The sequence below is a fragment of the Gasterosteus aculeatus genome, chromosome 20, assembly GCF_964276395.1.
Source record: "Gasterosteus aculeatus chromosome 20, fGasAcu3.hap1.1, whole genome shotgun sequence".
NCBI classification, from domain to species: Eukaryota; Metazoa; Chordata; class Actinopteri; order Perciformes; family Gasterosteidae; genus Gasterosteus; species Gasterosteus aculeatus.
This window is the reverse complement of record NC_135707.1, coordinates 9,383,788-9,397,935: the sequence shown is the minus strand read 5'-3', so window position 1 is coordinate 9,397,935 and position 14,148 is coordinate 9,383,788. Positions and strand designations below refer to the sequence as shown.

At 45.1% G+C, this 14,148-nt stretch overlaps 2 protein-coding genes across 6 annotated transcripts; one reads left to right on the top strand and one right to left on the bottom strand.

Moving 5' to 3' along the window:
* Position 1: 1 nt before the first annotated feature.
* On the bottom strand, positions 2-8,667 carry tex10 (testis expressed 10). Of its 2 annotated transcripts, none has more exons than XM_040165871.2 (16): positions 8,497-8,667; positions 7,709-7,900; positions 7,409-7,596; positions 6,975-7,301; positions 6,671-6,883; positions 6,281-6,533; positions 6,090-6,202; positions 5,678-5,925; positions 5,358-5,493; positions 4,694-4,863; positions 3,699-3,876; positions 2,592-2,808; positions 1,149-1,229; positions 868-1,052; positions 522-732; positions 2-424 (listed from the first exon to the last, which is right to left on the bottom strand). In XM_040165871.2, exons 2-16 carry the CDS (start codon positions 7,889-7,891, stop codon positions 302-304), a joined length of 2,826 nt encoding a protein of 941 aa, XP_040021805.2. In that variant the 5' UTR covers positions 7,892-7,900; positions 8,497-8,667; the 3' UTR covers positions 2-301. The 2 variants fall into 2 exon arrangements, with proteins under 2 accessions (XP_040021805.2, XP_040021804.2); XM_040165870.2 differs by having other exon boundaries at positions 8,184-8,515.
* Positions 8,668-8,752: 85 nt separating this feature from the next.
* On the top strand, positions 8,753-13,895 carry LOC120810896 (uncharacterized). 4 transcript variants are annotated; one of them, XM_040165876.2, is made up of 12 exons: positions 8,753-8,892; positions 9,271-9,363; positions 10,552-10,582; positions 11,460-11,537; positions 11,635-11,774; positions 11,862-11,987; positions 12,366-12,411; positions 12,505-12,570; positions 12,652-13,055; positions 13,144-13,248; positions 13,333-13,435; positions 13,599-13,895. In XM_040165876.2, exons 2-12 carry the CDS (start codon positions 9,289-9,291, stop codon positions 13,640-13,642), a joined length of 1,218 nt encoding a protein of 405 aa, XP_040021810.1. In that variant the 5' UTR covers positions 8,753-8,892; positions 9,271-9,288; the 3' UTR covers positions 13,643-13,895. The 4 variants fall into 4 exon arrangements, with proteins under 4 accessions (XP_040021810.1, XP_040021811.1, XP_077951199.1 ...); XM_040165877.2 differs by having other exon boundaries at positions 8,777-8,885; XM_078095073.1 differs by lacking the exon at positions 10,552-10,582 and having other exon boundaries at positions 8,784-8,892.
* The last annotated feature ends 253 nt before the right edge of the window (positions 13,896-14,148 follow it).

Sequence of the window (14,148 nt, the reverse complement as noted above, 5' to 3'; positions counted from 1 at the left end):
CTTGAATTAACTTTTATTTTTTTAACCTTTTTGTATCAAAAGTCGTCGGCAGACGCACAGGACACCATCGGGCAACGATGGTATGAAAAGGGCAAAAAGACGACCAACAACCACCAAACTAAGAATGAAGCTATAAAGCAGCTCAAGACACAAAACAAAGAGCTCAAAATGAACAAACATGTCCATCGACTGTATTCCTGTCTGAACGTTTTGTGGTATGCATCTCATTGCTTCTTTGCGAGTGTTAGTCAGTTTTTTGTGAGGGGGGGACTGGGAAACACACCAGGTGGCGATTCGGCGGTCAGTACATGTCTCGAAGGTTCAGGTTTCCGCGGCGAGCGGAGGCACCGTGAGCCACGGTGACAGTGTAACAGTAGAGTAAGTCCGTCAACCACTGCTCCCTGGTCGTCCCCCGGGTGTACCTCTGAAAAGACACAGAAAACAGCCGACGTAAGAAGTTAACATCCTCAAGCCCTCCGTCGAACTTGTTTCTTGACCAGCGTCTGTGGAGCCGTGCTTACAGTGAGGTGCTGTATGATCTCCTGCAGAAGGGCGGCGTTGGCCATCAGCTGGTTGTGGATCGGCGTGTGCTGCAGCAGCATCGACAGGATCTGTCCAAGCTGTGGCAGCTCCTCCTCGCTCAAATCTCCCACGCGCATCGACTGCAGAACCAGTCGGAGGAGTCGCGGGACGGAGCTCAAGGCTGACACACAAGCACCCCAGATTGCCTCCCTGAAAAATGGGACACGTGCGTTTTTTTAAATCCCAATTGTTATAGTGGCAAACTGCTTCTATCAAGGTCTAGAGATCACATCAACACATCAGTGGATGGTTGTTTCTAGTCGTCGTCATTCGACGCACACACACCTTTTGTGGTTGGTTTCGGCAGGTGACTCCTGCTCCAGGGTGATGAGCAGAGCCAGTAGGCTGAGGCAGCACTGGGATAAGAAGCGCAGCACGGCCTCGACGGGCAGGACGGACAGGTCCAGTAATCTGGACACGGCTCTGAGCAACCCGGCCGCCATACTGTCAGGCACCACTCCCAGCTTGGTCTGACATGTAAGGAGAGGATTATTCACATGATAGTGGTAAAGCGTACAACAAAGTCCTCAGAGTTATTGCCTGCTCAACGACAAACAGTTTCTTACCAGGTATTTGCAAATGCCATTTTGGAAGATGTCAAAGCACTGAGACTTTGAACCCAGGGTTTCCAGGCAGTGGCAGACTTCCTGTGGGGGAAAAAAATCATATCTTTTATATCAAAACAATATATTTTTTTCTATACAATTCTTACCATGCAGATTTGAAAGATTTAGTGGTCAAAGTTTGGCTTTTAAATATGCAGCGGACGGAAGTGTGTTTCCAAAAAAATCCCAAAGAAAAACTGCATAAAGCAATGTTTTCTGTATCAAATAACAATATATGACAAAAAACATGTTTATATTCCCTGTTACAATACTAGGGATGCTAATCTTGTAGTTTCATGGAAATTGACCAAATCCCTCTAAATTTTAATTTCCAGATGTCAGGTAATGAGTGTTGTTCTTTGTAGAAAAACAAGGGCAGGGTTGTAAAATAAAACGGCAAGAATGATATTATGGAGAAACTATTTATGACGAAATTAAGAAAAACCCGTTTGAAAACATCTCCAACTTGCATTTATCAGAGAAACCACATCACTAATGTAAAGAACACATTTTTACATCCCTCTGAAAAAGGTAAGGCCGTTGCTTTGTGGTTTCCAAAGTAGAGATTCACTAAACGGTGTCCATTTCATTTTCACTGGGACGGATACAAGAATCTGCCAAAAACTTTTTACAAGTGAAAAATAATGCTAAGCTTCTCCTCATTAACTTTGAATCCAAATCAATCTCTCATTAGCTTTTATCCAATTGCGTGCAGGAGTGAGTTGCAAGCCAGCGTGTGTCAGAACGGTGCACCTGTTGGCATTCTCGGCGTCATTAAAAACAATCCTGTCTCATTAGTCGAACCAGAGTTGACACAGTCCGTCCCTTAATGCCTCCCCCCTCACCACCTCGAGTCCCCCCCCTCCTGCCCGTCACTTGCCTGTGATTGACTCAGACAGGGAGATGAGAGAGGCAGGATCTGAGGGCTTAATTGAGGAGCTGAATTAGTGATTATAAGCCGCCCCCCCTCCACACACACACACACAGACGCACTTGCTCCAGGGCATAGTAATGTTAACTGTAATTTCCTGTGCAGAAATGTCACACTCCCATCATGCCATGGGCTCTCATTAGCATTTGTGCATATCCGCTTTGCCCGATAACCACGCATCTTCAACCTGCGCAACGCGATAAAGGTTCCCCTCTCAGCCGCAGTGCCACGATAAAGCTTCCACCCTCTGAGCTCTATATGTGGAGACACAGAGGGACCATGGGAGGCTGAAAGACCACAGCTGTGTCCAGAATATCAACACTTTTGAATTTTCAAACGATGTCTTCATTTCCTTCACCTCCATGTCCATGCGAGGTTCATTTTCAAAGTTGTGTCCAAATATTTCTTATTGGCAGTGGCCCTGGTTGAAGTTATCATGCATGGGAGTTTTGTGGTAACTGAAGTGAACGCACCTCAACGACGTCCCAGTGGTGTGTGAACTGCTCCAGCGAGGTGGGGGACAGGCTGAGGGGGGAGAGAGGGGAGGGAGGAAGGGCGTCGTCGGCCTCCTGCAGGGCGGCGAGCTTGTCGGACGAGAATCCCGTCATGGTGGAAAACAAGAAGCTGATGTAGTCCGCGTCCTGGAGGGCCGCTTCCTGGCTCCCAACCGACCAGCCGCTCAAAGATGACCTACAGGACACAATCGGTGAGCACGGTGAACAACGGCCCGCTCATCTGCGTTAATCCCAGAGCCCCCGTCGCTCAGAGCATCAAACATCACAACGTGTTTAATTTCTGCAACTATTCTTTTTGGACAAAACGACTTGATTTCAAAATAACAATTTCCTGGTTACACATTCCTCATCCCATTTCCTATGATTATTCATGACGCCCGGTTTTGTGAAAGCATCGCATTGAGGATAATAGAGCATAGAAATAAAGTTCCTCGTCCCGAGGGGAGAAGAGATCTGTAACAGTAGGAAACTCAATTTAACAACAAGTGTGGTTTGTGAGGCCCGGGAGGCACATGCAGGCTGAACTGTTTCCTCGATACTCCATGACGACTCTGCATTCCAGTCCACCAAAGACTTCTTTGTATCATCCCCATTACACACACATCCCATCTGAACTCAGCACTCCCTTCCCTCTAAATTTCAACAAACTGGCACAAGCAGAAGGCCAGACACGCAAATGCCTGCGGACACACACACACACACACACACACTGTTACAAGGAAAGGTAACCTGTACGTGTGTGTCAGAATACAAAAATATGGAAACAGCGGTTATTGTTGTGAGCCGTAGGTTAAGTATAAGAAGGGGGGTCCGCATCGGCACCTGTATACAGGCAGGCAAGGGAGCCAGAAAAAAGGAATGTCCGGGATCCATCTGTGAAAGCACAATACTGCCATCTGAGGGCGGCAGGGGGGAGCGCTTTGAGTGTCCAACACAGTTTACTGATCGCTTGAACAGTTTGACTTTTTTCTCCCTTAAAAAACAGGAGCGTCTCCTCACACACACATAAGGCAGTAAGTTAAGTTCCTGTGGCCTCTACAGGCACATTGGGTTTTTCAAGCTCACCGAAAGTGTACGATACGAATCAGAGAGGCACTGAGAGCGGCAGAGATTCGTCCAGCGGTGCAGCAGTAGCTCAGATTGGCCAGAAGAGACGGGGGCATCTTGGGTAGAAAGTAGAGCAGCTGCACCATTCGTTGCTGGGACTCTGCTGGCAAAAGCACCATAACTCCTTCCTGCGGATCTACACAGACATACAATTGCTTAGAAACGACAATGCACTGCAGTCTCTGGGGAAACAGAATGAACATTAAATAAATACCCGGAAAATTAGATATTTAAACAAGTAAAAAAGAGACAAGCTTGGCTCAGATGATGCGTGTGTGTGTGTTTTTATGTCTGTCTCTGACGCACATGCTGATGTCAGAAGCCCCCGGACAAAAGGAGTCTTGTGATAGTGAACTGCTGGCTCTGCATCAGTTTCTATCAGAGCTCCTCCTCTCATGGGCCCCCTCTGTCACCGAGAAAACCCAACTATCCCAACACCCTCATAGCCGTGGATGTATTCAGGCTCTCTGGTTCTAGTTCAGTTTGACAAAGTTGCCGTGGGTGGGAGACGTGGAGTTATACTGCCTCCTACAGAAAGTATGGTGTAACATGTGGCTCAGAATTCTCCTGGCATAGGAACATGTTTCTCTTTGGTAATCTGACCGTCGTTGCTGCACGTTGTATTGAATGTATATGGACATCAGAAAAAGAAATGTCACGCATGAATCCTTTACACTTTTCATTAATTCAGCAGTGGAAAAAAAAAACAAGAACTAAAAATAAGTAAGAACTCTTTTACATTGCCCTATAATACGCTACATAACTGAGCTATATTTATATTTAACAAGTCATCACAAACTTCTATGCAATAACATATTTATGCATTTATCTCTGTTGATGTCTGCTTTTCATATATGGCTGTGATATAAATATGAAAATGGTATCTAATATTACTGTTAAAATGCTCTATGATAGTCGACCCTTTCTTGGTGCCACTAATTGAGTTTGCGTACCGTAGAGCATGCAGGCATGTGTTTGCAGACTGTTGAGCAGGTCTTTGTGTTTCCGAGAGGCGGCAGCCTGGATTGACAGGATAAGTCGTGCGGAGAGAGCTGGGTTACGCTGGCCCAGCTGGGACAACTGCACAGGAAGAGATGCCAACCAACGGCATAACACCTTGCTCCTTCAGAGAGAGCCAGAGGAAGGGATAACATACACGTGTCATTGAATCAGACATAGTTAGAGATGTGAATGGCATGTCTGCATAAAAATTGTTAAAATGACCAGCGATCTAAATAAGTTTGTCATATTTCTAAAAGGGTCTAAAAATAAGTCAATAATATTGGAAAATCAGGAAAAGTCTTAAATTGGGGCGCAGACTTGGATGAATTGAGTAAGACACATATACGTAATAGACATCAACCCCCTCATATGTTTCACTCACTGGTCCGTGCTTCTAACGCACAAAAGCTGAGGTTGTGAGATGTAGTCTGGCTGTGCGAGACTATCATACCATTGTGCGAGGATATTGTATTTTTGCCAATAGGGTTAGATTTGAAAAACATTGTGATTCAATATCTAACAGCTTCTCTACAATATGAAGCTACAGCTGTGTACCAGCATTGCAAATCCCCCATTTAATTATCCCACAGATTGAGCAACAATTGCGGAGGTTACCTCGCTATGTGTGCATGTCCTTGCTCTTGCAGGTAGAGCTTGCTGTAAAAAGACAGCAGCAGAGATCTTGTCTGTAGAGTCAGGTGCCTCTGCTGGTAGTAGATATACACCGCTGCCAACAGTTCATCGGTCACTGCTGCACAAATTAAAAACATACAGATAATAATGTTAAAACAGTAAGAAACAAGTATCTGGATACCAACCCATAATCTTGTCCTTAAATACTGAGATAAACATTTACATCCCTAGAACTGTAGGTTTGTTATGCAATCCCATTAATAAACCATTTTAAATCTTATTGTAATGCCTTACGCGCTTACTTTTGCTTCTCTGTGTGAACACCATCCTCCACACGGTACCCAGTAGCATGTGGAGCTGCCTGTAGCTCAGTTTCACTCCGCTGCTGAGCGTGTCCCGGACAAACGTCCTTAAAGGTGTCAGCCAGTCTCCACCTGTCTCTCGACCGAGTACTTGCTTCTGGCTGAGGGACACCATGACTTGGCATAGTGTGATGTTTAGGGCCAGAGGCTCCACAATCAATCCTGGGACGGCTGCAGTCTGCTTACTCCTAAAAGGAAGGGTCCGAGGGATTACAGCAGTTTGAGCAAGATAAGGTCTTCACACCAGAAATTAGTATTACTGATCATTGGTAGCTCACACAGAGGGAAATTGAAAACATTATGTAGGGGCAAAGAAGGGATTTTCTTTTTTTTTACCATTGATATTACTTACCTTTTAAGATCAACCTTCTTTTTATGTTTTGGTGTGTCCCGGGAACCATAGGGAAAGTTTTTCATGAAGTGCTGCTTAAAATCTTTGAGGTATTCTTTGTGGAACCAAGCATCCTACTCAAAGCAAAAGGCATTTTTAGTAAATCTTTTTATGTAGAAAAAAGTGTGATGCTCGTCCTCTCCTCGTCTCACCAGTGCATCCTGGTGCTCCCTCTGTGGTGCCAGTTTTCTTAGCAGTTGCAGAATAGACAGCACCTGGAACATTACTGACATGGCATCTGGGCTGAGAAGGTGAGCGCCCTCGGTGGTGTTCCAGGGACAGTCACTGGTACTGGCTTCTACCCACACCTCAAGTAGAAGAGGAACTAGTGTGGCTGCAAAGCTCTGAACAGCCTCTGCTGAGTCCAGATCCTCGCCCACTGTGGGTCCAGAGTTCACCTCCACTCTACACAGGCAGAAAATAAAGAATACGATTAAGATTAAATGGTTTAAACTCAACGGAAACTAAACTTCTTGTGTCATATTATCAAATTAAACCCGACTGTGTCCTACTCCTGGTACCAGAAGATTGTGTTATTGTACCTGAGTCTAAATGTGGACTGGGGGGTTGGTTTGGCCCCAGAATGTTCATACACCTTCACTCCAACTTTGCTGTAGGTGAGTTCTTCCCAGTTGAGATACAGAGGTGTCAACCTGCCTTCGCCACTGAAGCTAAATGCTCCTTCAGTTGGGATAAAAATATCACTTTCCTCCCCCGGTCTTTCCTCAACTACTGCCTGCAGAAAGCGTCCAAGCCTGAAATACAAACAACACAAAGAAAAGAATTAGTAGCCAGAACCTTCATTTAAGTTTTTTTTTTAAATCTGTGTGCACGTGGCCTCCATACCGAAGGAGAACAGACAGTCGCCACTGCTGACTGGTCACGGCCCTGCTAAGGTTGACAGACAGTGCCCAGGTCCGTCCCTTGGCATCCTGGGACTTTTTGGCATTTCCACGGTCTTGTTTGTGAGAGATCAACTCTAGGAAGTTGGTGAGGAGTACTGCAGGCTGTGCTGCTAGCAACGCCGGGTAGTGTTCCAGCAACACATCCAGGACTTTCATGGCATCCTCCTGGATGCTTGCCTCGATGTGGGTCATGGCACAAGATAGATGGGCACTGAGGACAGGGTAAAAGGGAGCCACGCGTTCTGCAGGCACAGACTGTGCAATGAATCTGGAAGAATTTGGACCGTTTAAACAGGTTATTTAAAAATCGAATAAAAAAAAAGGCACAAATGTTGTTTATTTTCTGTATTACTGAATCACTGTCGCTTCGCTTACCTGAGCACACGAGTAGATGCGACGCGAACGTTGCCATCCTTATCCGTGAAAACGGCAGCGACTTCGGAAAGCAGGCGAGACAGATGCTGCTCCAACAAAGAAGGATGAACGGACAGCAACTCTCTCAAACCCACCAAGGCACCATGTTTCACGTTGGCATTGTGATGGTGGAGCTGAGACAGCAGGTCCTGGTGCAGTATAACGAAAGAGAGACAAAGGGGAAAGGAAAAAAATAGTGTTTGTATTTCAAAAATGAATGCGTAGTGAAAGAAGGGGCTTGCTGACAGGTAAAGCGCTTACGTTGATACCAAGCTGTCTGTGCGTGGTGGGGCAACTCGGGTCTCTCTTCAGCTGTTCGGTTAGATGGATTCCCTTCGAGCGGAAGTTGGTGTTGGTGGCGTTATCAGCTTTGGGCTTCGTCTTCCCCACCTTTAACTTGACCTTCTGGAAGTCATCCTGCCTCTTCTTTTTCTTGGACTTCATCTCTGCGGTCTATGCGGTTGTCGTGCAGGTGAGATGATGGAGTTGAATGGGTGCATCGTTTTCAGTCAGAACCACAGTGACATATGTTCGGTACAGGTGGCTGGAGTATTCAACACGCATTGTGTGGCACAGTCTGTGCAAAGTGCTAATTGTTTGCTCCAAATGGTTAAGTTAGATTGTGGGAGCGCTTGTCATGACGTTTAAACGTCAGCTAACCTGAGTTAGCTAGCTTGAAGCTAACGATTTCGAATAAAGCTTCAGCATCATACATGACAGTCCAGTTTTAACTTACCAATTTTAAAAAGTCGTGGCTGCTACAGTGTTAGGTTTAGAAAGCACAAAACACTCCGCTAGCAGATATCAATAAATATAAAAAGAAAGTGTTCTGTTTTCAATCTCGTGTTGATGCCGCGGGTCCTCTGACTCTTATACCTGGTGCGTACTCGTACAAAGGCTGCTAACTATAAAAAACATGTAACCGTGATTGGGACCCCATCGACGTTTAAACATTCCCGAGAAATATTTCATGCACCTACTTCTCAATGGAATTCATTTTACATAAAAGTGTCTACAGCTGACATGAGAAATAGAAACGTGTTCAATACCTGGTTAAATTCCGATCCAGCAAGGCATAACGGTACGCCCTGGTACGAAAAACGAGCGTACTACGCAGTAGTCCTCACAATTGCCTTTCAAACACATTTATCAATACACACAATAATCAATTCATTATTTTGAATGGCTCGGAAGAATATATGACTTATTCTGATTGTGGTTCATTTATTTTTTTAAATTCTATCCAGTTTGGTTGTACAGCACGAAGGTAAAAGGTTACGTTATGTGTTTTTTAGACTGGCAAAAGGCGCCGCTTCCTGTTATCCGTGCGGCGGCTTTGGGGCTTGGGAATTGTTTTTTTTTTAACGTCATCGCACTGTTCCTATTCTGTCGATCGTTCGCATCGAGGAAACTCGTAGCTCGTAGTTAAATATCTCTGGTCTCTGGTAAGTTACGTGGTAGTGCATTGTTGTTTAACGTTAACTAGATTAGAGCGTTTGTATCGGATTAGATATGGTTCGGAATTCAGAGTCGAATGTTTTTAAGGCAGTGGGTAAATAAGGCTCGACTGGGCCTGAGATCCTACGTACCAACACAATGAACACAAATATGCACACAACACATGTGCAACATAGATCCAAATGTAATACCGACCAATGAGTTCATGTCTCTGAAATTGCACTTTCTTGTTTCTTGCTCTTCTGAGTTTGTATCCTCATGGTTGAAATGCACTTAATGTAAATCGCTTTCGATAAAAGCGTCAGCTAAACGACAATGTAATGTCTCTGCGTGTTTTTCATGCAATCACCTTCTTTGTCCCACAGTGGAGAGAAATTGAAGAAATGGAGGCTCAAGCTTCATTCATCCAGCCTGCACATACACACGGGCCTCAGCTAAACCAAAAGAGAAATGCCAGGGTAAGCATCACGATAAAAAAAAGAACAAAAATACTAACGGCACAAACAATTGCACCCGCACCTCACGTATTTCACTTCGGGCCAGTCGTCAAGAAAACATGATTTCCCTCTTGCGCCGCCCTCCTCCTCCTCCTCTTATTGGTGAGTTTGTGCACTTGTCTGGCTGCTGCGATGCCTGATGGAGAGTCAGGCGGCAGCAGTTCGTTGGCTCGTAGACTTGGTGCCAGCCCTTGTGCTCTCAAGGTTGTTGTTTTTTTGCACTGTGATGCACGAAGCCCCCACTCAGTGGTCCGACCGTCACGTCCGTGGCCAGTGTTATCACTGTTGTGGTTTAAAGGAATATCTTCGCACCAGTTTTGCAAAATCCACTTTATTTGCTTCACCATGCAAACATTTATCCGCTGAAACTGATTGCAGTTTACACCGTCTCTCAGATTTCCCACTCATCGATGTGGGACGTGAGCAGGGTTCTCTGAACCGATGTCTGACGGCTACTCAGATTTTACACCTGAGTGCTGTTTCGTCTGTAACCAATGAGACTCAGCTGCTGGAAGGATCTTCTGGAAAATATTTGGTTTGAAAGCAGTTACCTGCACTGTTACATATTTATTCATATACATGAAATCCTGCTGTCAAAGTTGTGAATTCGTTGCAGATGTTAGTTACATAGCAAGAGATGAAATCCAGGGCACAACATATTGAAGGATCTGCCTTTTTAGTTATCAGATCATGGATGTTTGCTATTTTAGTCAGTCACACGTATATTTGTTGGGCTCCCGAACACGCCAAACTTGGTGTAAGGCCGTTGGAAAACAATGTCCTGCTGCAACAGCTTAATTATATTCTGGGAAATGTTAGTTCATCTTTGAAATTGAAAATGTACCTTTCATTCAGACTACCAAAGCGTTCGCTTTTATATCTGTTCAACGGGGAATTTAAATGTTGCTGTTGTGCATTCTCATTTAATGAGAATTGAGTGATCACCAGCCTACTTGATTTACACACCTGTCTCTTTGACTGCCGCTGCTTGATGCAGCGGTCATAGAGAATAAGGAAAACATTGGCGCTGTGGCATTTATAGTGTGGCGGACATGGACGAGGAGTTCCGTCCTCTGCCAAGTGTCATCCTGTCACTAATGCCTGTATGTGTCTCTCTCCTTCATGTGGGTTTATTCCCTCCGTTGACAGAGAAAGCAGCCGCAGCATTCTGCTGAGATAGGTAAGTCCTTGCGGTGCCTCTTTCAGTGCTGAGAGTTGAAGCTTGAAATCTTGATTTCTCTGCTTCATATCGTGGGTGATGGTGGCATGTTCACCACTCTCTGGGACTTGCTCTCTCAGAAACTGGGGTCTGTTTTCCATTTTCAACACTTTAAGAAATATACTGAACAATCTTAGAAATTTCAACCCATTCTCTTATGATGTTGCTGCATTAAAGACCAGCCACATACGCTCCTCTAGTCCACTGGGACGACCACACATGGTCTCAAAGCAGTGGCACATATGATGGTTGCTGATGACGATTTAACGCACTTTTTGTGCTGGGATTTTTTTTCTTCCTTCCCACTATTAAATATCTTAACACTGCAGAATGCAGTAATCATTTTTATTCAGATGCCTTTGCTACACTGGCTTGAGCGACACTTTTTTTTTTTTGATCTACATTACTTCTTAATCCGAGCAATTTTACTCGTTCCAGATTATACAGGATTTATATTGTGTTTGCACTTGGACCGCTTCATTAGTGTGACACAAAGGGGATTTTCCCCAGTGAGAGGTGTCCCGCAGCCCCGTTTTGAGCCAAGATGGGGGTTAGACAAGAACCGGTGTCCCCGTTCTTTCCCCAGGCTTCAAAAGCAAACATGAGTTTGGGTTTCTAATGGTTGTTCAGTCCATCTTGACAAAATAAAATGAATGTATCCTCACCAGACACTGCAGGTAGTGCGAGAACACAACACAAGTTCTTAACTCGTGTCCTGTCAACTGAGAATAATACATCTCGCGTTTCTGGATTAGTATGTCGGACACAAGCCTTGCCGTCTCAGTTGTGTATCATTCTAAAGCGTTTCCTTGGTGTTGACGTCTGTTGTGTATTCCAGTGTATTCCAAAGGGGCATCGATCCAGACCATGCCCTCTCTCGGCAAACTGTTGAAGGGAATCACGGACAACGTCATTGGTAAGCAGAAGCCCCCCACCCCCCGTTCTGCTTTACCTCCTCCCAGTTCTGTATGGATTATAATTCCCTTAAATCAATGACCATCACACGTCTACAGGTCTGCAATATGTGTGGGAGTACCGCAGCCCCAGTAAATCTGTCCCACCACACTACCAGTGTAAACTCTGTGCCGTCTCTCGCTTGCAACATGATATGCTTGCCCACGTAAAAGGCTGGAAACACAGCTTCAGATACTTGGTGAGTGTTGCTTCTTCGTCTGCCTCAGAGGCTTCGTAGTGCAAGACATGTTGGTTCTATTTGAATATTTCTCTGTCTTGTATGCAGAAAAAGGTCCACCCTGACAAGGTCACACATGAAGAGGAGGAGGCCATCAAAGACCCAGTTGTAAGGAAGTCCATAAAAGAAGTTTCCGCTGCGGTGGAGAAGGCGGAGGGAAGGGGGCAACTCAAGGTGAGTGTTAGCCCTGTAGCAAGTCTCGTTTTACACTCCTGGTTTTCTTGCTTGTCTCAAACAAATTAAAAAATAAAAGTGCTTGAGCAAGAGAAGGTCCTGTCACCCTTTCTGCACTTTTGGGAATCCCCATGTTTAAAATGAAAAATACTATTGAATATATATTAACCATTTAAAGAAAAACAAATGTTGGGGTAGATTTAAGTGGGGAAAAAAATTAAATTTGCAAAGTCTATCGCCCGAAGTTGGCTGGGATGGACTCCAGCCCCCCCGCGACCGTGTGTAGGATAAGCGGTTTGACAATGGATGGATGGATGGAAAGTGAGTTTACACACAATTGCAGGATTTACATTTGTCTATTGCTGCTGTGATTTCCAGGTGATTCTGAAGGAGCCCTGTGAAGTACCTGCATTCAAAGGACTCCGTAAGTTACTCTGCTGAGTTTGTTAAGAAAGCCTTTCCTGTTGGTCGACAACCCACGTCATGAATGTCTACCATGTCCTTCCCTCGCTGACAGGTACTGCCATTCCTAAATTTATACCTCCAATGGCACCAGGGATGGGACCAAAGGGACCACCCTTCGGTTAGTCATTGAAGCATAATCTATAACGCTGTGCATGTAGGCCATTTTTCTAATGATTAACCATAAACTTAAATGCAACAGGTCAGTCAGGACCCCGGTTCTCTGACCCGAGGTTTCCAGGGGAGTATCCACCCCAGGGCGGTCTTCTCTCCGACTATCCAGGGGGAGATTATGGGGAGCCTGACTTCGGCGGCTTTGACTATCCGAACAGGCAAGATTCCCATGGCTCCGGTATGGATCGAAGGCCTTTCCCCGATGGTATGGGTCATCGGCCAGCTGGGACTGGAGATGGTTTTGGATCGGGCGGCGGGAGAGACGGCTATGGAATGAGTGGACTCCTCGAGGACATGCCAGGCAGGATGCATGCTGATGCGTACCGGGGTAGCTTACTGGACAGACCAGCAGTCAAACCACTGGAGAGGCCAGGCTTGATGGGAGCAGCTCCAGAAAGTGGCAGCCGCTCTACTACACTTCTCACTTACCTGGTACGCGGCTCGTTCCTCTGCAGCGCAATGCGATTTTCTGCCATCTTTGTATTCGAACAGACAGCAACTTTTCCAAATGTATTTTCAGGATACCTTTCGGATAGAGAATGAGGACGACGCACAGCTGGTGCTGAAGGTGACCCAAAAACTGACGGATGTGCTGATGGAATACAGACTGAGGAGTGTATCGAGGGTATGGATGAATCCTTCTAATAATTTGATCTAGTTTAGAAAAAGATCTTTTAAAACGAGTCAAAGTATGTTGTGTCCTCCTCAGGGTTCCAGTCTGAACAGCTTGACAATGAGCTCCACAAGCTTCTCTTCTACCGCCCCCAGGATGATGAGCAGTAACGACAGGTTCTCGTCTAATAGTCTCCTGGGTACGTAAGCAAAGTCCCCCTTCCGTTCGACGCAGTAGTGATTCAAATGTCGGTTATCGGTATGTGGTCTCAAAGACCAAAAAGGCACCCACCATATTTGAAAATGTACGAGAAGCATCTTTCTATGTTCTGCCTTTTGATTTTTGGCATGTTGTCTCTGCAGGTACACCCAGGTACTCTGATGGTCCTGCCAGGTACTACAAATGACAATCCTAAAATGTGATTCCTCATTCTCCTCATCCCTTGGAGGTCAAGCTTTGATTTTGTGTAAATGTTTAAGTCATTTTATTTTTATTGGGAATTATTTTGTTTTAAACTTTGTTAGACTATGGGAACATTTATTGCTCTGAAAGTTTTACACAGAATTACTTGTGCTTGTTTCAGCAGCTATAACTGAACTAAGTGTATTGCCGATGTTCATTTCCCTTGGCCCTATTGTATTAAACCAATGGAGAAATTGTGTGTTTTCAAATCCATTTAATTCAACATCCTCAGTTCCCCTGCTGCATAGAGACTAATGGGGAATACCTCAATAGTTGTCCCAGAAGGGTTTAAGATTACACTTTAAAGCATATCTGGTATCCCCCCAAAGTCAAGATTTAAAATTTTCTGCTCCTTGCGGTCGCAAGGCCGTTCAGCCCCAACCCGCACGTTTATACACGAACGCATGTCTATCCTACTTAAATACGCCAGATATGTAGCTGCATAAACAC

Bases quoted from the DNA above. Each gene is read 5' to 3' on its own strand.
- tex10 (XM_040165871.2), bottom strand. From the start codon at position 7,891: ATGAAGTCCAAGAAAAAGAAGAGGCAGGATGACTTCCAGAAGGTCAAG. The intron at 1,230-2,591 runs GTGCGTTCACTT...TTTCCCCCACAG, and splicing joins ACCACTGGGACGTCGTTGAG to GAAGTCTGCCACTGCCTGGA. The intron at 1,053-1,148 runs GTAAGAAACTGT...CTTACATGTCAG, and splicing joins ATGGCATTTGCAAATACCTG to ACCAAGCTGGGAGTGGTGCC.
- LOC120810896 (XM_040165876.2), top strand. From the start codon at position 9,289: ATGGAGGCTCAAGCTTCATTCATCCAGCCTGCACATACACACGGGCCT. The intron at 12,571-12,651 runs GTTAGTCATTGA...TAAATGCAACAG, and splicing joins ACCAAAGGGACCACCCTTCG to GTCAGTCAGGACCCCGGTTC. The intron at 13,249-13,332 runs GTATGGATGAAT...TGTCCTCCTCAG, and splicing joins GACTGAGGAGTGTATCGAGG to GGTTCCAGTCTGAACAGCTT.